This window comes from Bubalus bubalis, chromosome 5, assembly GCF_019923935.1.
Source record: "Bubalus bubalis isolate 160015118507 breed Murrah chromosome 5, NDDB_SH_1, whole genome shotgun sequence".
Taxonomy (NCBI): Eukaryota; Metazoa; Chordata; class Mammalia; order Artiodactyla; family Bovidae; genus Bubalus; species Bubalus bubalis.
This window is the reverse complement of record NC_059161.1, coordinates 50,628,258-50,652,358: the sequence shown is the minus strand read 5'-3', so window position 1 is coordinate 50,652,358 and position 24,101 is coordinate 50,628,258. Positions and strand designations below refer to the sequence as shown.

General features: G+C 37.8%; 1 protein-coding gene across 4 annotated transcripts in view; it reads left to right on the top strand.

Moving 5' to 3' along the window:
* AHCTF1 (AT-hook containing transcription factor 1) overlaps positions 1-13,434 on the top strand; it is a 94,067-nt gene extending 80,633 nt beyond the window's left edge. For 3 of the 4 annotated variants that reach the window (XM_006062425.4, XM_044943084.2, XM_044943083.2), the window contains exons 32-36: positions 876-1,084; positions 2,589-4,422; positions 8,981-9,114; positions 10,200-10,282; positions 12,980-13,434. In XM_006062425.4, coding sequence (XP_006062487.4) covers positions 876-1,084; positions 2,589-4,422; positions 8,981-9,114; positions 10,200-10,282; positions 12,980-13,169 — 2,450 coding nt within the window. In that variant the 3' untranslated portion in view covers positions 13,170-13,434. Of the gene's footprint in view, positions 1-875; positions 1,085-2,588; positions 4,423-7,065; positions 7,237-8,980; positions 9,115-10,199; positions 10,283-12,979 lie in introns of those variants that run through there. The other variant, XR_006551190.2, reaches the window with a different exon arrangement.
* Positions 13,435-24,101: the final 10,667 nt, after the last annotated feature.

Here is a 24,101-nt window from a genome sequence, read left to right as displayed (position 1 = left end):
AATCTGGATCACAGTCCAGACTGTTATATGTTACGCCTCTCCAGTTGTTTCCCTAGCTAAAAATAGAATTCTGAGGAAGCGTGTCAGCTATCAGAGCAGTTGGTTGCTTATAAAACACTCTGTAGTTCTAACAGTAGAAGTCTTAGAATGGTTTTTGTGGACATATTTAAAGAGGAAAAAAGTAAATTACCAGTCCCCACCCAAGACTGTATACCCGTTTTTTGACCTTCTGGGTTTCAGGTATCTACACAGGGTTACTTCCATATATATTCTGTGTTTGTGATAACTTACAGCCAAGATTGGCTTATTGTTATTAGAAAATAATCACAAACATCTGAATTTGCTCCAGGGAAGATAAACAGATATGTGGACTTCATTTGACTTTTTTTTCCCCAGTGAATTTTCTTTCTTCTTCCTTCCTTTTTTTTTTTTTGAGTGTCTCCTCTCAGTTAGACACTGGCTATTCAGAGATGAGTTTATTTTGCTATTTCATTTCTGCAGTGAATATTCTGTGTATACATTGTTGCGTGTTCTGTGTCAGTATTTCTTTCACATAGATTCCCAAACATGGCCTTGCTAGGTAAACAGGTGTACACAGGTTTTTAATGTTTTATTGTTTATATTTTATCTTTTTGAAAAGCAAATGCGTATTGTCTAAACTGAGTGAGTGGGTACTGATGAAGGAGGAGTACTGTATAGACCCTCGTAGGCTTTTCCTCTTTGTAAAGTCTTTCCTTTTGACACTCTTGTCAGTTGTTCAAGGAAATATTAAGTGCAGTGCAGCCTTTCCTCTTCTGTTTGCTTCCCCAGTTGTGTATATATCTTTTTTTTTATTAGTTTAAAACATGGACGATTAGCTCTCATTTTTTTTTCAGCCATGCCCGAAGTCCCTGGTGATAGTGGAAGATCTGGGCCTGTTACCTCTGAAAGCCCTGTGGTCTCTGAACATAGGCTTGACCAGGAAGTAGAATTGAACTTAAAAGAAGATCATGAAATAGAAGTTGATGTACTAAAAGCAAGTGTTGACTTACCAGAAGAAAAGGCTCCAATTTCTGATGATCCTCCTGATACTCAAGAAATTCATGTAAAAAAAATAATTTTTTATTTCCTTGTCAGTCTCTCAGTGTTGGTTTAGTTAGGTTTCAGACCATAGCTCTAATGTAATGTATTCATGCATTTCACTACTATGTAGAAATCCCTTTATAAAAATCTGTGTTTGAAAAGGTATATAAAATACGTTGTGGAATTATAGAGATCATCCTTTAAGAAATTGGTTTCATGAAAACCAAAAGACTGTGTTAAAGAAGTCACAGTTTTAATAATTTTCACTCAGTATCCAGTTCAAATGAAAGGTCTTTTGGCCATAAGAAAACAGATATTAGCTACTCTTGAAACATGCATGACATCACAACTATCCAGAGCATATATCTGAAAATAGTTGAGTACAGTTAAATAGAATTCCCTACCATCTCCCCTCCCTTCATACTTTTGGGAAAATGATATTCTGCTCCCTGGGGTTTAAATTCTTATATACTCCAGAAAGGTGGGATTTTTTTTGCTATTTAATATGACTTACGTGTCCTAAAAATCCCACCAAATCTATTTTATTATCAACAAGTAAGTTTTGCATGATAAGTGAATTTAAGGTGAAGAAAAATAATCTCTTCTAGTTATTTATGATTGTATAGTAGTTGGGAAGTTTAACTCATAAAAATGTCTTGGTTATCCATATTCAATTTCATGAGTATTCTCACTGTGAATTAGATGGATAAAGTCCCTTTTCCTTCATCCAGGAAGCTAATAAAATTTGTGGGCATAGTGTAAATGGGAATCCTCATTTCTGGGTATTTCCAGTCTTTCAGTGAATGTGTGGGTAGTGGGAAAATGTCATTGTTTAGGTGGGTGGTAATGTTCTACCTTCTTGGTCAGGAGATCTCTCTGTTACTTTCTGCCTCCTCCTTTTTCTCCCCTTCCCTTACCAAAAGGTAAATGCAAGGACCATTCCTTCTTCCACCAAACCCTTGCAAGAGAGGTACTGAACTTGAAAGCCTTAGGAATTTCATGGTTTATGCAGCCCCAGCAAAGGGAAGAGGATTGAGTCTAGCCCAAGGGAGCTTATGTAGGTGAACTCTTCTTCAACCTTACGGGGATCATGCTATTTAGGAAAAGTGTGGTTAGTTAGGTAATTTGGGGATTATCATTAGAACATAGTGTGGGGGTTGTTTCTTTTTCTCCGGTTCATTTTTTTTTCCTTGGGTGAGAATAGAATAAATCCTTAATTATTGCAACTGTTAGCATCATAATAATTTTTAACATTTTTGTTAAGACTGTCTTTTTTAGCCAGGGAAATGTAGACTTCTACTTTAATTCCATTCAGAGTTTCAATCTTTTTCTATCTAGTTATTTTGACTGAGAAAGTCTGATTGTTTAAATGGCTATTTTAATAAAGTAAACCCATAAGTATATGCCATTTTGATGTAGTTTATGTTTAACAATTCATACACCAAGGGTGAGATGGTCTTTAAAAAAATTTATACTTTAGGTTAAAATATATACATTAATAGTCTCTTATTTTTCATTCATTTTAGGTAATTGAACATGAAAAGCTTGAAGGTCAAGATTCAGGACAAGAGGCTAGGAATCTTTCATTTAATGAGTTGTATCCCTCAGGAACTCTTAAGCTTCAATACAATTTTGATACCATTGAGCAACAGTTTTGTGACTTACCTGATAATAAAGATTCTGCTGAGTGTGACATTGCTGAGGTGGATGGAGAACATTTTGTGGCACAGAGCAACTTTACCTTGATTTTGGAAGGTGAAGAAGGAGAAGTAGAGACAGATGATTCTGCAGCATCTGATGTGTTAGCTAAAGCAGCTAATGCAGCCACTGAGGAAAAACATGTATGCAGTGAGGAAAGTGAGAATCACAGGCATGTTGCAGATTTGCCATCTGTCATAACGAGTGATCAGGAGTCCCAGAGGGTAGAGACATTACCATATGTGCCTGAACCAATTAAAGTAGCAATTGCAGAAAATTTATTAGATGTAATTAAAGACACAAGAAGTAAAGAAATTACTTCAGATACAATGGAACAGTCCATTCAAGAAAACATACCTTTAATAAGCCAAAAGGTAAAGTGTTCCACCAAGTTGGCCAACTCTACAACTAAAACTGTTCAGGAAACAAGTACAGTGACTATAAATGTCGGCGAGGTTAATGACATGATTTCCTCCAGAACTCGCAAGAGAGGACGTGTCCAAAACCTGAATGTCAAATCAGCACAGCAGGAAGAGCCAGCAGCTGTTGCTACTCCTGAGATGCTGGGGCTTTCAGTTACAAAGAAAACTAGGAAAACAAAAGAAATTGCAGGGGCTCTGGAAAGTGCCTGTTCTGATGACAAGGGAGAATCTCATAACCAGCAAATACCTCAAAATTCTATTACTCCTAGGAGAGGAAGGAGAAAAAAAGATGTTAATCAAGACACATTAGAAAATGCTAATTCTGTAGAACAAGAATTAAAAGTTACTCCAGGTAGGGGATTAAGAAGGTTAAAATCATCTCAGCTGTTGGAAGCAGCAACTGAAGAAAGTTCTTTTAGAAAAGAAGTTAAGCTTTCATCTGCTACAAAAAGGACTCCTAGAAGAACTAAATCTGTAGAAAATCGGGAAAGTGTTGAAGTTATAAATGATCTGAAAGTCAGCAAAGTAGCAGGTCCTATCAGAAGTACCAGAAAATTGAGAAGTACTCATTTGGAAGCTTCTGAAAGTGTAGGATATAAACAAGAGGGGGAGTCCACTGAACAACAGCTGCCTATTCAACGTGGTAAAAGGGTTAAAAAGAAAGAAGTTAGTGCGTTGGATGTTACAGAAGATTCCAAACTTGATTCCTCCCAGTTGACTATTCAAGCAGATTTTGGTACGCCTGCTACACCTAGGAAACGTGGTAGACCAAGAAAAATCAGTCCATCTGAAGATGTAGAATCTAAGGCTGTTACAGAAGCAGGAAGTCTCAAAAAGAGAGAAGGTCTCAGCATCCAAAGGAGATCCACAAGAAACACCCCAGCTAAAAGTGAAAATACTGATGTCGGAAAACCAACTTTAGAAGAGTCAGTTTTCATGCCAAATGAGGAAGTTGCTGCGGTGATGAGCTCTAAGAAGAAGCTTACAAAAAGGACTGAAAACCAAAGCCAAAAACGTTCATTACGTTCAATACCAGAAAAGTGCGTAGATGAAGAAATGGCACACAAAGAGCCAGATGACCAAGAAGAAAAATTGCTTGCTACAGTTGCTTTGACTAAATCTTCCCGTAGCACACGGACTAGATCTACCAAGGCCATCTTGTTGCCGGACCTTTCTGAACCAAAAAATGAGTCTCTTTTATTTTCTCCTCCTATGTCAAAGATTCCAAGGAAAGAGAAAGGTACTTTTTTTTTTTTTTTTTTTTTAAGAATAATTTCTATCTCATTTAAAGTCTTCAGCTTAAACTTAAATCAGTTCAAACATGATTAGATTTTGTTAAGGCACTTTTGGATCATATCTCCTAAAAATGATTTATAGTTATAGGGAATTCCCTTCCCCAAAAAAACTTTTTTGATCTTTTAATAGTAAAATATTAATATCTTAATTTTAAAGTTTATTTTTAGATTCAAGAATTTTCTGCTTCATTGTGACTTTTTAAATCTTATAATTAACTTGACATAGGTTTAATTTTTTTTTAGAATAGGATCATTTCTTTTCATTCTGTCCTTATATCATAAGTGACTTGATTTTGGTTTTTCCCCAGATAGAACCTTCATTTTTGTCTCGTATTCCAGATGATGTCCAAAACTTCAAATTGTTTTGAAGGGAAGTAGCAGTAGAATTATCTTGATTATGATACAAAAATTATTTAAATCCATATTTCTTGTTGTCCATGAACTGGCAAGGCTACATGCCCAACCTCCCTCACTGATGATACGAGCTTTTAATTGTATTTGATAGGTATAGTTCATACCATCTCAACAGAAGTGAAGTCTCTCACTCTTTATGTATAGTGTGTCTGTTAGTCGCTCAGGCATGTCTTAGGCCTTGCCATCCCGTGGACTGTAGCCCGCCAGGCTCCTCTGTCCGTGGAATTCTCCAGGCAAGAATACTAGAGTGGGTTGCCATGCCCTCCTTCAGGGGATCTTCCCAATCCAGGGATTGAACCCCAGGTCTCCTGTCTTGCAGGCAGATTCTTTACTGTCTGAGCCACCAGGGAAGCCCATGTATAAAGCAGAGATAAAGTACATAAACAGATATACAGTATATTTGTGCTTTTAAGATTTCTTGTTGGGCAGAATTCAGTGAGGGAGACAGTTAAGAAAAAAGATCTAAAAAGGTGCTGATAAAGCAGATTAGGGACGTGTAAGTAAAGTGGGTGACTGTTGTTGTGCTGAACTCTTGCATGTATTTTTTAATGCATTGGTGAGCATCCTGTATAGTTGCCTCCTGACTTGAGGAAGGCCAAGAGAAAGATGAGTCATTTAAAAATCCACAAACTAAAATTTTCTGTCTTTAGCATTCGCTGTGCAAAACCTCTTTAAATATATTGTATTCGTGTAAGTTGTTATATTACATAAGAGCCTCGAAAAGGATGCTTTGCCATAGATTTGATCATTTGTTCTAAAAATGAATCTGTAGTTATTAGGAATTCCTTTTCCCCATCCCATCTGCCATTTTTGAGTACATTTTGATTTTTATTTTGGTTTATTCATGCTGTTAGGAAAGTGTGGTTATGCCTGTCTTTCCATGGAGGAAAGTGAAATGACCAAATATGTGAGATTTTAGCTAACTTTATTAAGCTACTATGTTAGATAAAAGTTAACATGAAAAAGAGCAATGAATGGTAGAAGAATGTCATTAACAACTCTTATACTTTTTTCATGACTATCATAGCCAAACACCTCAATAATTCTGATTTTTGTTATCTTTACATTCTTCATCCATATACATTTAACTGTAACTTTTTTCTATAATAAAAATAATAGATGCCTGCCACAGAAAATTAGAAATTAAAAATATTTAATTTAGCCATCTAGAGGACTAGTAACCACTGTTTACATCTGCTTGTATATCCTTCTAGCTGGATATATAGATTGTTTTTTTATAAAACCCAATGCACAATAGTATGTGTGTATGTATACATATTACTCCTCCCACCTCCTACTTATTTCATGAGCATTTTTCAGATACTGGAAAATATCCTCAAAACCCTGAGTGTTCATGGTTTTGTGTTTTGTTTTTTACATATTGATAATGTGTAAAAGTTCACGTGTGTAGCATTTCAACTCACTTATGTGCCACAGATAGCTCAAACATTCTCCTGGTAGGTGTTTGAATCATTTTCAGATTTTCTAGTATTAAAAATAAGCACCTTCTAAGATGAGTTAGAGGTAAGAAGTTTGGGACTTACATCTCTCATTTCTGCCTCTTAACTAGCTTTCTGAATCTTGTTTTCTCATCTTTATAGTGAAGGTAATAATGCCTACTCTGTAGGGTTCTTGTGTGTATTCACTACTTTAACAAAGCAATTGCTGCCAAGATTCGTTTGCTTTCTTACTTTGCCCTTAGATTATAGGTTCTACACTCTTAGAATTCCTTCTTGTCCCTTGTGCCTACTAACTTTTTTAGGGAGGGATAGGAGCTCCAGTGTTCTTTCCTGGAGGATCCCAGGGACAGGGGAGCCTGGTGGGCTACCATCTGTGGGGTCGCACAGAGTCGGACACAACTGAAGCGACTTAGCAGCAGCAGCAACAGGAGATACAGAGAAGAGTGGATACACAAATATTACATGATTAGAAAGCTGGAGGCCATCCTCTATTTAATTGTAACATGTCAAACACGTATCTTAGAATCACTAGCTAAAAGAATGTACAGTTTGACATTTCAGTAGATTTTCTGTAATTCCATTATTCAGCAGCAGATATTTAAGAAGGGTTTGCTTATATGCCTGAGTCTATAGTAAGGTATACATTTATCAGTTCATTTGATTCTCAGTATAACCCAGTGTAGTTTAGGTACCATTATTTTTTTTTTTCCACAGTGAAGAAAGTGAAGTTCAGTGAAACTGAGCACCCATGACACCCAGATAATGAGTAAATAGTGGTGTCTTGGAGCCTATTCCCGCTGGCTGATGAGAGCCAATTGCTAAATACTCAGGAATATTTTTTGAGCCAACCATGGAACATTTGTAGCACCGAAATAGGCAAATGCTGTAAGTCAGAGCTGTGTTTTTGTTGTTGTTGTTGTTGTTTTCTTTCCCAGAAAGCTGTTTACCAGTACATTACTATAGGACTGAATCTATAGGACTTTTGAACTTCCTAGCCCTTAAGTCTCGCCATCAGAACTTTTCCCCAGGAAGCTTACAGAAGTGGGCAAGAAATTGACATACAAAGAAATATAATCAACTCTTGTCTGGCTGTTAGAAGCATATGGAAGGAATGTGGAGCTAAACATTTTTGCATGTGATAATACATTTTTGTTCCTTTGGGTGCAGAGGGAAACTCAGTGAGGAATATGAGTTTGTCTTTGAAAAGCCAAAGAAGCTGTTGCTCCAGATAGCCTGGAAGGAGAAAAATAGAATGTATCATTTTTATAGAAAGAGTATAGGTTTGTTTGTCTGTTTTTTTACCTACAAAAGAGGAGAATTACTACCAATGCTATTTATGCTGGGAGCAGAGAGGACTTTTATTTCTGACCTCACTCCTCTTTTTTCTTTTATTAAGAATCACATGCTTTAAGAGCAGAATTTGGCATTTCATAGAACTCTTGATTGTCCCAGTAGATGAAATAATATTGAACTCTATAATTTGGAAATTTTCTTTCAGAGATTGGTAAATTACATTCTTTATATTCTTTAATAATATAACATGCAAGCATCTATAAAGCACTTACCATATACTAACATTATTCTAATCTTTAATCTTCACAGTAATATTAAAGCACTATTATGAATATTATAGAAACTGAGGCACAGAGAGGTTTAGGTGACTTGGTTTTGGTACCACAGCTTATAAATCCAGAAGCTAGGATTTAACTTCTGGCAGACTGGTTCAGCTGTACCCTGCCACTTCCATAATTGCATTGCTAATCACCATTAATATGGAGACAAGAATGTGATAAATATTTTTAATGACATATTTTCAACTAATTCTTAAACTGTTTCTGTTTTTCTGTGGAATATCTTCCTATCAATCTTTTTCTATATTATTACTTTGTCTGCTTGCTTTTTTCCTTTTATGCTGTGGACTTATGTTCCTCTTGCCTGGAACAACTGGCTCAGAATGAGCTGAAAGGAAAGAGTTTGAGTCTCTACTTTGTAAAGAAAATCACTTTTTAAAATAAAACCCTTGCAGCTGGAGAAGTAGGAATTAAGGAACGAAGTAGTTCAGGTTACACCATGGAAATATTTGCAGATTAGGTTCCTTACTATCATAATAAAGTGAATATCACAGCAAAACATATCACGCAGATTTTTTTGGTTTCCCAGTGCATATAAAAATCATGTTCACACAATACTACAGTCTTGTGTGGTAGTATTAAAATAGCTCATTGGAAAAATAATGCTGATCATCATCTGAGTTTTAAGTGAGTCTCATCTTTTTGCAACAGTCAGAGATCACTGATTACCATAGCAAATATAGATAATAGTGGAAAAGTTTGAAATATTGCAAGAATTACCACAATATGCCAGACATACATGAAGTTAGCAAGTGCTGTTGGAAAAATGGCTCTGATAGTATACTTGCCACAAACTTTCTTCACCTTATTTCAAACCTTCAAATATGCTGTACCTCACCTCTTTTATTGTGCCTTGCTTTATTTCCCTTAATCGTGCTTCACAGGTGTTAACTTTTTTTGTAAGTTGAATTTATATGTGTGTGTGTGTATATATATATATATATAAAATGCACATATATATATATGGTGTTTTGTTTTTTGTTTCTGCCTTTCTTTAGCTAAAAAAATAGAGGCTCCTGCACAGCTGCAAGAATTAGTTTCAGACTTACCTTCTCAATTTGTCTCCTCACCTCCTGCTTTAAGGACCAGGCGGAAAAACCCATTGAATACATCCAAACATACAGATGGACTGGTAAGAAATGCATGATTTTATTTGTATGCATGCTTTTTATTTTTTAAGCAGTGCTTCCTAGGTGAACTTCTTTAAAAACAGCAGGTGTTTATACTTCAAGACCAAAATTATCTTTTGGGGATCCTAGCTTTAAGATAGATTGGTATATTACTCTTGGTGTATTATTGGCAGCTGAAGTTGAAATTGCCTAGGGGAAAGGTTTTAAAACTGTACTGTCCCATAAGAATTATTTGAATGTATTTATTTAAAATGCAGGTCCCCAGCCCCCTGGAGTGTCATCCACAGACTACACTTGGAGAGAGTGTGTCACAGTTGACTAGTTGCATGTAACTCTACATTTAAAATAGTTTATGGATTAAGTATGAGCATGAGACCTTTATATTTACCAATCTTAATTCATGAGCATTTCTTGAATTATCTGCTATGAGCCATTACTATGCAGTGACAAAGATGCAAAAATAATTCAGGCAGACTCCTTGTTTTTCAGGAGTTCAGTTTAATTGAGGAGGCAAAAATACAAATAATTATTTGACAGCATGATAATCATTTATACTCAGATAACGCTGCAGACAGAAGGTAAAGGAGACAGGCACTGCTAGAAGAGAGGACAGCAGATGCAAAAGCACAGAGGCCTGCAGTGCATGAGGATGGGGGTGGGGCTGTTTACAAGCCAGCAAATAACCATGTGCATGTTTTAAGTAATTTCATTGACAAATGAGTTCTAGGGAGGAAAAAATATTTGATGGTGGTCTAATCCGTATGCAGCAGTCAGAGCCTGGATTTGGACAGAGGCAATGGAACACTGCAGTGGACAATGGAAAGACTCCAGAATAAGACTGATAAGATTTGGAGATGAATTGAATGTGTGGGGTTGAGGGATAATGAGCTGTCCTAGATGACCAAGGTTTCTACCAAAAAAATACTTTCTACCAAAAAAATACACAGAGTCCATTTGATTATTTATTGAGGTTAAATTCATTTAGCACTGTCTGGCTATAGTCCTTGACTCAGGATAGAACTTTTCCAGTTTAAATTTTGAATATTTAATTAGCTAATGTTGATCTTTCAAAAATTTTAACCCATAGGAAGATGATGGTCAAACAACTGAAACTGTGGGAAAGCAACAAGTGAAAAGAATCAGGACTGCAAAAACAAAACAAGCAAGCAAGTAAGACTTTTTCTAGGATGTAATTTTTGTTTTCAGTTTTGTTTCATAAAATTATATTGGTGAAGACTCAACTTAAAAAAGAGAAATGAAGCTCATCAGAAAAAGGTCATTCTTTGGGGCATTTATATGCACTCAGTTCAGTTCAGTCGCTCAGTCGTGTCCAACTCTTTGCGACCCCATGAATCGCAGCATGCCAGGCCTCCCTGTCCATCACCAACTCCTGGAGTTCACCCAGACTCACATCCATTCAGTCAGTAATGCCATCCAGCCATCTCATCCTCTGTCGTCCCATTCTCCTCCTGCCCCCAGTCCTTCCCAGCATCAGAGTCTTTTTCCAATGAGTCAACTCTTTGCATGAGGTGGCCAAAGTATTGGAGTTTCAGCTTCAACATCAGTCCTTCCAATGACCAACACCCAGGACTGATCTCCTTCTGAAAGGACTGGTTGGATCTCCTTGCAGTCCAAGAGACTCTCAAGAGTCTTCTCCAACACCACAATATGTCAGTGCTAATGAGCACTTAAAATCTCACTAATGTAGCTGAGTGACCGAACTTTTTTATTAAAATATAGTTTATTTACAGCATGTTGTATTAGTTTTAGGTGTTCAGTTAGGTTCAGTTGCTCAGTCGTGTCCAACTCTTTGCAACCCCATGAATTGCAGCACCCCAGGCCTCCCTGTCCATCACCAACTCTCGGAGTTCACTCAAACTCACATCCATTGAGTCGGTGATGCCATCCAGCCATCCAGCCATCTCATCCTCCATTGTCCCCTTCTCCTCCCGCCCCCAATCCCTCCCAGCATCAGAGTCTTTTCCAGTGAGTCAGCTCTTCCCATGAGGTGGCCTACTGGAGTTTCAGCTTTAGCATCATTCCTTCCAAAGAAATCCCAGGGCTGATCTCCTTCAGAATGGACTGGTTGGATCTCCTTGCAGTCCAAGGGACTCTCAAGAGTCTTCTCCAACACCACAGTTCCAAAGCATCAATTCTTCGGCACTCAGCCTTCTTCACAGTCCAACTCTCACATCCATACATGACCACAGGAAAAACCATAGCCTTGACTAGATGGAACTTTGTTGGCAAAGTAATATCTCTGCTTCTGAATATGCTATCTAGGTTGGTCATAACTTTCCTTCCAAGGAGTAAGCGTCTTTTAATTTCATGGCTGCAATCACCATCTAGATTTCACTGCAGAAGGTGACTGTCTTACATAGCATGAAAGTCAGTTCAGTTACTTGGTCATGTCTGACTATTTGCAACTATGTGCTGGACTCCAGCACACCAGGCCTCCCTGTCCAGCATCAACTCCTGGAATTTACCCAAACTCATGTCCATTGAGTCGGTGATGCCATCCAGCCATCTCATCCTCTGTTTTCCCCTTCTCCTCCCGCCTTCAATCTTGCCCAACATCAGGGTCTTTTCAAATAAATCAGTTCTTTGCATCAGGTGGCCAAAGTATTGGAGCTTCAGTTCCAGCATCAGTCCTTCCAGTGAATATTCAGGACTGATCTCCTTTAGGATGGACTAGTTGGATCTCCTTGCAGTCCAAGGGACCCTCAAGAGTCTTCTCCAACACCACAGTTCAAAAGCATCAATTCTTCAGTGCTCAGCTTTCTTTATAGTCCAGCTCTCACATCCATACATGACTACTGGAAAAACCACAGTTTTGACTAGATAGACCTTTGTCAGTAAAGTAATGTCTCTGCTTTTTAATATGCGTTTTAACATAGCATGAAAACCCCTTCTTTAAAAAGGATGAGTGAAGGGCTTCCCTGGTGACTCAGATGGTAAAACATCCACCTGCAATGCGGGAGACCTGGGTTTGATTCCTGGGTTGGGAAGATCCCCTGGAGGAGGGCATGCAACCCACTCCAGTATCCTTGCCTGGAGAATCACCATGGACAGAGGAGCCTGGGGGGGCTACAGTCCGTGGGGTTACAAAGAGTTGGACACGACTGCGTGACTAAGCACAGTAGGGTGGGGATAGTTGAATACTCAACAAAGCTTTGTTTTTTCACAATGAATTTGGGGAGGGGACTGCAATGTTTCACCTTTTCTTTAGTGAAGAGGGATAAAACTATCAATATAAGTCATTAAAAACATAAAAGTCCTGTGATTATGTCATTATTAGCAATTAAAACTTCATCCATCACAAAATTACTCCCATTTTGGATATATTTTGCTTAGATATGGTTGAATTTCATAAAAGTACAAAGTAATTCATTTTATCTTACTTTAAAAACTGATTTAATGAGAGCTTTTGACTACAATTAATAACACTACATATAAATTGGCTTTGTGTATATGTGGAAAACTACTTCATATTTTGAAGTACATACATAGTTTCTAATTGCAGGTATTTGAGAATTCCCATTTCTCATATATTTTATGGGCCTGCTGGGCTCTCCTTATGGCCCTTCCTTGTAAACCAGTAGTATTTATTAATGCATATGAAATATTTAAACAAAAGTTCAAACAGTAATTATTTTGAGGATCCCAAACATAGATGATAATCTCTATCATGTGAATCTTTAAGTGCTTCAATTTAGTTTATTTGACTAAAGTTTTATTTTACTTCTCCTTTATAAAATGAAAGCACTAGAAAAAGGTAATACCTAAGATTTCTTCATATATTGGGAAGTGGACTACATTTTCTACTGTAACATGTTTGTTCTTACTTGAGTTATATCTTTATTTCAGAAACACAGAAAAAGAAAGTTGGTCACCTCCCCCAGTAGAAATTAAGCTGATTTCTCCCTTGGCAAGCCCAGTTGATGGAGTCAAGAGCAAACCAAGAAAGACTGCAGAAGTAACAGGAAAAACTGTTGGAAGGAGCAGGAAGAAGTTGTCTTCTTTTCCAAAGCAAGTTCTACGCAGAAAAATGCTGTAATTTTTTCAAGTTTTTTAATGTACACCTATTTGTAAAGTCATCAGAATTGTGTGGATTATTAAAAATCATTAATTTGGAAGAAAATAATTTATATAAATTATTGTAAATTTTTGTAAACAATGTCTTCAATAAGTAAAGTAACTCCATATGGAGTGTGATTCTTTTAGTCCAGGCAGTTTTTTCTATTTTATAATAAGACTTCATACATTTATATAATATGTAAATATGGCTTATTGGAATGTTAAATAAAGTATACTTTACAGTAGTCTGTGTCTGTTAGATTTTTGAGACGGGATTTCTGTTTTAATAATGATTTTATATGCTAGTAGATATTGGTTCCATTTTCTTTGTCTATAGTTAAAAGTATTAGACCAGTTTGAAGATGACTGAACTGTTTTTTTTTTAAGTTGCTGTTTTATAATTTATGCACTTTGCTTCTGTGATTAAGACTTCTAATCTTAAATTGAGGAAGGCTGTTACTATGTTGAAATTGAATTATGGGCATGTAATTTTGCCACTTTTTTTGTAGTTTAACATATTTTGTGTATTCTACCTCAAATTAGTAATTTTCCAAGTAATGCATTGATTAAATATAATGTTGGCATTTCTTGTTCAGCAAGTTTAAAGGCTATTATCTTTAAAGTCTCTTAATTATTCAGAGACTAATTATCCAGGTTAGACTGACCGGTTCACTGCTCACTAGCAACTTCTTAAAGGGGTTTGAGTAGTAAGAAAGGAAATGTGTTTTTTTAAAAACAAAAGCTGTTTTGTGGCTATTCAGTGCACTTTGTATGTGCCTAATATTAATAGAATGAAAAGTCTGAACAAATTTTATAAACATTCTCGCTGTGAAGGAGCTTGCTACTGAGTCACAGAAATCCCTTAACATTCATTCAGGTTTTAAAATGACAAATTCTCATAGGACCTCAGGCACAGAGTATTGAGGATGGGTAAAGGGTGTGAGTAGATGTGGAAAAAGTAAAAGAAAAACCACTGTTTTCTGCAATGTGACTGTGCAATTAAGTGGTGATACTTGATGTGGGCTATACAATTCATCAATAAATAAGTATTGTAAAATTATAACAGGTAATTGATAGTGTGTAATGAATGGACCATTAATAATTGATTGTCTAGAAACAGCCTGCTTTTGTTGGCTAAGCTTTCAGTGTTTCAGTGTGAAGCATAAGCGGTGTACCTTCTACATTATTTTTCTACCAAATAACAGTACGGATAATGGGAAAATGATGAAAATGCCTATGCCAAGTATTGAGAGTGTGAAAGTAGCAGTACGAGTGCGGCCTTTTAGTCAGGTTAGTGTTAAATGTTACATTGCCTTGTTGAAAGTTTGACTATGACTTTCATTTTATTAATTTTTTAAATAATAATTATCAAACTTGTATTGAAGCTGCTTGTCCTTTACCGAATATTAAATTTATTTAAATGAACTTGTTAAATGAGTAATTTAAAGATCTAAATTAAACATAATTCAGAAAACAATTTCATTCCTTTGCACAAGTAGCACAATAAAAAAAAAAATTGACAAGAAAAATGTTTTGTCAATAATTTTTTAAACCAATGCAGTTTGATGAATATAGACACGTGCTATGTGTTTTTACAACCCCCCCCCAAACAACAGATCATAAGCAGACAAATTTCCAGTTCTGAATGAACTCTTATGTATTTTATATGCTTTTATGTATAATTGTATTTGTATAACTTTTTACGAAAATACCAGTCATTAAACTGTTGCTACAACATTTAGGATAAAATATGAGTTATACTTATTCTGGGACCTTTAGCAATTGTCTGTCTTTGATTATCAACGGAGTAGTTGAATTTTAAGATAATTGTGAACAGTTGATCCATTCAGCGGACTTTTGCTTATTTGTTGAGGATCAAACACTGAACTAGAAACCGAGGATACAAAGGAAAGTCGTCGTTCTCAACAGCGTATAGTCTTATGTATGTTAATGGTTTATAGCAATATGTACCATGGTAGGGTGAATCATCTTGGCACCCAGAGAAAGATTGGGTACAGTTCATTCTGCTTGCACAGAACTTGAAGACTTCCTGGAGCTAGAAGAATTTGAAATGGCCATAAAGGAGATAAATAAGATTTGGATAAGAGTATGCTGAAACAACATACAAAGGCTTATTTGATAATAATTAATTCTGAATGGGATACAATGTAGTGATGACCTCATATTACATCTACTTTCCCCCTTGTATAATTTGCTGCTTTTACTCTCGTCCATTAATACAAAATATTGCTTTGCACATATTCAGTTGATACCAATTCTGTCCTGTCCCTTAACATTCCTCTATATTGCAGAAAATACTTCAGGAATCAGGCAGACATATGATTAGATACCTTTATAACTAGACACAAGTGTGGTTATGTCTCACTTTAGTGTAGCCCCTAATTAAGGTTTCTAAAATGGCATAGTTTCTCAGGTAACAGATTCAAAACGTCATAGAGTTAACGTGTGATTAAATTAAATGACCACATTGAAGGACAGTTAACTAGGATATAGAAATGGGCAATAAAACAATTACATAGTTAGGTCCCCTTTGATTCATATCTACCACCAAAGTTGATGATCTTAGACTGGAATAGTAGGAAGAAAGAAAATGAATTCAGGAAATGGTTTGGGGGTAGTTCTGGATCACATCCGGACAACTATTAAACCGCCTTGGTGACCTAGACCCTGCCTAGTTTTCTAACTTCATATCCAGTGTTGCTTTCACTGTGGGATCAGAGATCCAGCCTTATGAGACTTCCTTTGTTGTAAGACAATGGCTGTCTTTGGGGGTCCGGGGACACACTGGGTCTTTGTTGCGCTGCGTGGGTTCTTCGTTTCTGTGCTTTTTGTTGCAGTGTGGGCTTTCTCTAATTGCAGCAAGTTGGGGCTACTCTCGGTGCAGCGTGTGGACTTCCCGTTGCAGTGGCTTCTTGTCGCGGAGCATGGCTCTGGAGCTGCGGGCTTCAGTAGTTGCAACTTAGCCCGCTTTAGAGCACTGTCTCAGTGGTTTTAGCACACAAGCTTAGTTGCTGGCAGAATGTGAGATCTTCCAGGATGGGTCAAGGATGAAACCCATGTCCCCCTGGGTGGATTCTTAACCACTGGACTACCAAGGAGGTCCCGGCTGTCAGGAGCCTTTGAAGTCAGATGAACATGAGTTCAAAACCTGACTATCCCTTACCTACTGTGTGGCTTTGAGCAAGGTTTTAAGCTCTGAGCCTTGATTTCCTTAAGTCTAAATAGAGACGTTGATACCTCGCAGGATTGCCGTTAGAAACACTAGTTGAAGTAATCTGTAAATTGCTGAGCACAATGTTTGACACGTAAGTACTTTTAATATTAGCTGCTATAATTATTTTCACCATCATGTTAGTCACTCAGTATCTGACTCCTTGCAACCCCATAGACTATAGCCTACCAGACTCCTCTCTCTGTCCATGGGATTCTCCAGGGAAGAATACAGGAGTGGGTTACCATTCCTTTCTCCAGGGTATCTTTCCAACCAGATTGAACACGGGTCTTCCACATCGCAGGCAGGTTCTTTACCATCTAAGCCACCTTTTAAATGGCTTTATTGAGATAATTTACATAGTACACATTTAGCTCACTTATGGTGTATGATTCAGTGACTTTTAATGTATTCACAGAGGCAACCATCACCACGATCAGATTTATAACGTTTTTAATCACCTCATTTCCCCAGTCCTAAACAAGCATTAAACTAATCTCTGTTTCTGCATAGTTCCCTGTTGTGTACAATTCATATCAATAGAATTATATAGTCTTTTATGTTGTGTCATCTATGTTGTATCAAAAGTTCATTTCTTTATGGCTGGATAATAATCCATTGTATGGATATACCACATGGTATTCATCCATTCCTCAGTGAATGTCAGGGTGGTTTCCACCTGTTCGCTGTTAGCTATTATGAATCATGCTGCTATAAATATTTGTTTACAGATTTTTGTGTGGACACAAGTTTTCATTTCTTTTGGTTATATACCTAGGCATGGAATTGCTGAGTCATTCGGTAACTCTGTGTTATCTTTCAAGAAATTGTCAAGACTTTTCCAAGCAGCTGCACCTACTTGGAAATTTTTATATTCCTACTAGCATTGTATGAGGGTTCCAGTTTCTCCAAGCCAGGCCAACATTTAGCTTACTTCATTATAGCCATTCTAGTTGGTGTGAAGTGGTAGATCATGCTTTTTGATTTGCATTTTCCTGATAACTAATGATGTCATGGATCTTTTCATGTACGATTGCCCATTAGTGTGTCTTCCTTGGGGAAATGTCCATTCTGATCCTTTGTTCATTTTTAAATTGGACTATTTATCTTTTTACATTGAGCTGTTCTTTACATATTCTAGTTACAATTTCTTATTAGATATACAACTTGCAAATTTTCCCCCATTCAAAGGGTTACCTTTTTATCCTTTGAAGCACAAACATTTTTAATTTCGATGAAGTCCATTTTTTAAAATTGTGCTTTTGGTGTTTTATCTCTCTTTGCCCACTCCAATGTCATGAAGATTTATATTTTCTGTTTTAGTTTTAGCTCTTACATTTAGGTCTTTGGTCCTTTTTGAGTTGCTTTTTATATATCGTGAAGTAATGATCCAAGTTCATTCTTCCATGTGTGACCATCAAGTTTTCCCAGTGCCATTCCTTGTAAAGGCCATTCTTCATTTTGGCAGCCTTGTTGAAAATCAGTTGATCATAGACGTTTGGATTTGTGTCTGGACTCTCCACTTTATTACATTAATCTGTATGTCTGTATGCCAGTGCCACCCTCGCTTGATCACTGTCGGTTGTACTAAATTGTGAGATTGGTGTGAATCCTACTTTTTTCGTTTTGAAGATTGAAGATTTTGGCTGTTCTGGATGCCTGTCAGGTCCATATGAATTTTACAATCAGCTTGTTAATTTCTACAAAGAAAGTGGACTTTTGATAGAGTTGAATTGAATGTACATCTGGGGATTTTTCTCCTAATAATAATAGGCTTCCCTGGTGGCTCAGATGGTAAAGAATCTGCCTGCAATGATGCCAATTCCTTCGATCTATGAAATGGGGTGTTTTTCTAAATTTTAGATCTTAGTTTTTTCCAATAATGTTTTGAGGTATTCAGGGTATGTTTTGTACTTCTTTTGTTAACCTTATTCTTAAGTATTTTATTCTTTGTGGTAGTACTAGAAATGAAATTTTCCTAATTTCATTTTCAAATTGTTTAAAGTGTATAAAAAGTCTATTATTGTATATTGATTTTACATCCTGCAACCTCACTGAACTCATTTACTAGTTGTAATAGTTTCTAGTGGATTCCTCAGGATTTTTTAAGATCATATCTGCAAATAGCTATCATTTTACTTCTTCCTTTCCTATCTGGATGCTTTTGTTTCCTGTTCTTGCTTAATTTCCCTGGCTAGACCCTCCCATGCAATGTTGAATAGAAACGTCACGAGTAGAAATCCTTGTCTTCTTCCTGATCTTAGAGAGTAATAGTCAGCCTTGGCTGTTCAGTAGGATAGTAGTCTTGAGTTTTTCATAGATGCCCCTTACGAGATTGAGGAAGCCCCATTCTGTGGCTGATGTGTTTTGAGTGTGTTTATCATGAAAGGGTGTTGAATTTTGTCATATTCATTTTCTACATGTTGAGATGATATGTGATTTTTTTATTCTATTGATACATATTACATTGATCATTATTTTAAAGTGAACCCAAGATTTGTTTTAATCAGATATAATAAGGTGACAGATTCAGTGATCACTGCCTTATAATTTTCAAGAGAACGGAGCATTCTATGTAGCCATACAGGGAAGTATCAAAGTTGGTCAGAAGGCTGGAGGAAAGGATGCCTGGCCCACACCCTTATTGTGGTTTCCACAGGAAGGGATGGGCAACACACAGTAGGCAAGTTTGAGCAATTTTTGGATTGGATAGTTAGTATAGTTTCCTTGGACTCTAGACTTCAGTTGGCCAGGTGCAGCCTAGTTGTCAGGTACCTGATTCTGGGGTAATGTGAGTTGGGAGAAACACTGGCTTGGGGTGTGAATTAGATAAAGGGATTAGATAAAGGCTTGGGATGTGGCCTTCAGATTGGTTGATATGCACGAAAGGTTAAGTTGTTTGCTATTTCTGAATTCATGGATGTCAAAGGTCATAAAATTGAAACAATAGAAACGTTTTCAGATGTTAAACCCAAGCTTGCATCCCTAGGATAAATCTCATTAGGTTATGATATATAATTCTGTTTACATGTTGCAGGATTCACGGTAGTAATGATTTGTTGAGGATTCTTGCAGCATCTTATCAGAGATACTGGTTTGTAGCTTTATTTTCTTGAGATATCTTTGTCTCTATTTAGTATCAGGGTAATACTGGCTTCATAAGAATAAGTTAGGGAGTATTCCCTTTTCTATGTTTTGGAAGAGTTTATGAAGGATTGGTATTAATTCTGTAAATCTTTGATAGAATCAAGCAGTCTAGCCATTTGTTCATGAGTAGTTTTGTTTTTACTACAGTCTCTTCATTTGTTACGGGTCTATTCAAATTGTCTATTCTTGAGTATTTCGTACTTGGTGTCTAAGAATTTGTCCATTTCATCTAAATTATCTAATGTAATAAATTGTTTATATTATTCCTTTATAATCTTTCCTTTATTTCTTTAATCTGGTTTCCTTCAGTGCTGTGAATATATTTATGGTTTTTACTTTTCTGGTAACTCCTGCATCTGATCACTCTCAGTTTCTGTTGCCAGCTTCCCTTCCAGTGTATGGATCTTACTTGCCTATTTCTTTGCAGTCATAGTTTTTTATTGGACAGACTGGACATTTTAGATAATGCATTGTAGCAAATCTGAGTGCTGCTCTTCCCACTCTTTAGCTTGTTATTGTTATTTGCTTGTTTATTTGTTGTTTTGCCGAAAGATTTGTGTTCTGCTGAAGGACTTTCAGGTTCAGAGGATTCACTGGCAAAATAACCACTTTGTCTTTAAGTAGGCAAGAATTAAGGAAGTTTCTTATATTAATAGTAAGTTACAGAGAAGCTGGCTGTGTAGGGTCTTCAAAGGCAAATAGAAATTGACTTTCTTCCGCCAAAGGCACTGAATAGACTTTCATGACAGTCCTCACTTATTTGGACAGAGTTTGTCACGCGACCTACAAAACTTTAATAGCTCTGAAGCAGTGGTGTTAAAATATGTAGATGATATTTTGCTCTGTGCTGAGACAAAGGAAGCTTGTTCACGAGCCTCAGAAGATTTCTTAAACTTTCTGGCAGACTGTGGTTACAAGGCATCGAGAGAAAAGGCTCAGCTTTGTCAACAATCGGTTAGATATCTGGGCCTAATCATATCAGAAGGGACTAGGGCCATAGGCCCTGAGAGAATTAAACCGATACTAAATCACCCCCTACCTATGACTTTAAGACAATTGAGAAGATTTTTGGGAATCACAGGTTACTGTCGCATTTGGATTCCAGGTTACGGGGAACTTGCCCGGCCTTTATATAAACTTATAGCTGAAACTCAGCAGGCCCAAACCGACAAACTGGTTTGGTCTCCAGAAACTCAAAAGGCTTTTAAGGTTCTTCAGACTGCTGTCCTGCAAGCTCCAGCTCTGAGCTTGCCCACAGGGTCAGAATTGAATTTGTTTGTCACTGAAAGAAAAGGTGTGGCATTGGGAGTTTTGACACAACCCCGAGGGCCTCACCAGCAACCTATTGCTTATCTAAGCAGAGAATTAGATGTAGTTTCACGTGGGTGGCCCCACTGCCTAAGAGTAATTGGAGCAGCGGTTTTATTAGCACCTGAAGCTTTAAAAGTAATTAATGGACGAAACCTTACTGTACTGACTTCTCATGATGTGAGTGGAATCTTAAATTCTAAGGTTAATATTTGGATGACAGACAGTAGGCTTCTTAAGTATCAGTTATGGTTGTTAGAAAGACCAGTAACTAAGCTTAAAGTTTGTGGACATTTAAATCTGCCACTTTCCTTCCTGAGAAGGAAAATGAAACACCTGATCACGATTGTTCTCAATTCCTAACTTTAAACTATGCAGCTCGGGAGGATCTAAAGGATGCCCCATTAGACAATCCTGACATGGAAATATTTACAGATGGCAGTTCTTTTGTTTGGGATGGAAAGCGTAAAGCAGGTTATACCGTGGTGACTGCTGAACAGGTTTTGGAAGCAAAATCTCTCCCCCAGGGAACCAGTGCTCAGTTAGCGGAGCTTGTGGCCCTGACCCGAGCTCTAGAGTTAAGCAAAGGGCAGTGGTTGGGCCTGATAATCTACGTGAGTCTACTTCTGCTGACTCCAAAAATCTTGAGTCTGCCATTTGATCCTCAAGACAATGCCTTCCTGTCCTGGGCTCACTCCTATGCTACATTTCACAATCGGTCTAACTGCTGGGTCTGCAGAGCGCTCCCCTCTTCATCAGTGGAAGGCTTCCCGTGGTGGACATCCCCACTTCAAGGAAAAGACTTTCTCCAAGTCTGTGAATACCTTCGACAACAATCACATGCGATGCCTCTTCTTCCTCTGATGACATTTACCAACCCTAAAATAGACTGGTGCAACACTTTGTACTTTAACTACTTTAACTATGGACATAATGTGACTTAATTTTGATTCTGGTTGTTTTGTTCTTGCTGTTTGCTCCCTGCATCTGTAATTGTATAACTGGATTTGTTTCTAGCCGCATGAAAGCTTTTAAGTTACAAATGGTTGCTCAAACTCCTGTTACTGCTGTAGCTTCCTCCAGCTACTATTTGGGGCCCCTGAATCAGATATCCTCACTATGAGGATTAGGAGAATATGTTGCCTCACCAATTTAGGGACAACGCCCCTTGTCAGCTCGGAAGCAGTTATAGAACGAGAACGACGCCCCTTTTCCCTAGGCAACATAATTCTAAAAGAAACGGGGGGAATGAGAGAGTCAGTTCCTAGGCAGGTTGATAAAGAGTCTAGGGGTCCCCAAGGAGAGAGGGGTCTGGAATTCTCAAGGAGGAAGAAAGGACAAACTTTTTTTTCTTTCTCTACATTCCTTAGGATTATATAACAATAATGTATCCTGCCTAAGGACAGTCTTTGGATTAAACCTTCTGTTATCTTAAAATGTAAATTATGGGAGTAGACTTGGTCTTTACAAGGATGTATCTTGCCTGAGGACAGTGTTATCTTAAAATGTAAATTATGGGAGTAGGTCTGATGAGGTCTTTACAACCTCCAGACATTGTTTGGATTATATAACTTCGTTGTTAACACTAGCAAGCGGTATGCTTTCTACCCCCTTCTGATGCCTATGTCAGAAGCTTTCTCTATCTCCTTTATACTTTAATAAAACTTTATTACACAAAAGCAAAAAAAAAAAAATAGTAAGTTACAATATGAGGACAAGCAATATAGCAAGAGAGAAATATATGTACATCACCAGATTGGGGAAACACTACATCCAGATTCAAGCCACAGCCCCAGTTGGAAGATCCACAAGCAGTATAGCAGGAAATACATATCCATATACATCACCAAATTGGGGGAACACCTACATCCAGAGTTAAGGAACACTGGGAAGTCCCTGGAACAGCAATCTGGAGTCCCCAATTTGAAGGTACATTCCATGGGTGAGACTTGAGAGTGCCATCCAAAGGAGTCCTGCTTTTATCACCAAGCCGCAGGCTGGCTGGTAGTCATCAGCTTACATGCAAAGATGCAGCTTTGGCTATTGTGTTAAATGTTTGTATTTCTAGTCGTCAGTCTCAGAATGTTCACTGATCCCTGGGAACTGGCCAGATTCCCCAGGCCCAGGAAGTTTTGTGACTCTTTCCCGTCCATGTTATTTATTCCCTTAACTGTTGGTTCTCAAGACCTACTTTCAGCGTTCCTGCCAGTCAGCAGTTTGGCATGTAATTCCTTTCAGGGTCTCTGATCAGTCAAAGACCTATTGCTGCTTCTGAAGCCTGGACAAGACTACTTGTATGAACTTCCCCAACATTTGTTTAGTGATTGGCTGGATTATTTTAGTGAAGTCTTATCTCCTAGCTGGTCACTGTGGGATGGTAATAGTTTTTGTAGGGCCCCCCTTCTCTCTTGACCACACCAAAGTGTGAAGTCCACTGACTGCCGACTGATTACTCTATTTTCAACAATGACCAGGGGCATAAATTGCTCTACGAACTATTTCAATCAAATTCTGGTTCCTTTTAAAGGATTAGTTTCTGAGATCAGTGATTGATATTTTTTCTGAGTCCAGGTGGGTTCCTCCCCAGCAAACCAGACCAAAAAAAGTGAGTCAGTTGTGTCCAACTCTTTGCGACCCCATGTAGCTCGCCAGGCTCCTCTGTCCATGGAATTTCCCTAGGCAAGAATACTGGAGTGGGTTGCCATTTCCTTCTCCAGGGTATCTTTATACCCAGGGATTGAACCGGGGTCTCCTGCATTGCAGGCCAATTCTCTACCATCTGAGCCACCAGGAAAGCCAAACCAGAGAACCTGTACTTTAACCTGTTACCTTGAATCTCCGAGTTGCCCTTCATCACAGCCACCTCTGTTCTAAAGAGCGCTCTTGGTGTTGGACGTCTCTAAGGGGGCAAATGAAGTCAGTTCCTCTGGGAAGAGGTTAAGTGCCCAGGCAAGATCTCTAAACCAGGGCTCTGGATTTGTGGGTGGGGACACAAGGAAGCTACTCTCTATGATGGCCCTGCTCTAGAAGCCCAGTTTTTGGTTAGTGTAGAACAGCAACCTGCAGTCATCTCAGCTTGTCTCTCCTGGCAAAGAACCACCACCTCGGGAGCCAGGGCAAGTGTCATCCGCACCCCAGTATTCTCAGCACGCTGCAATCAGGGCAGAGTCTCTGTTCCATGTGTGGAAACCGGGTAAAAGAAGGAGCGCCCACCTCTCACCCATA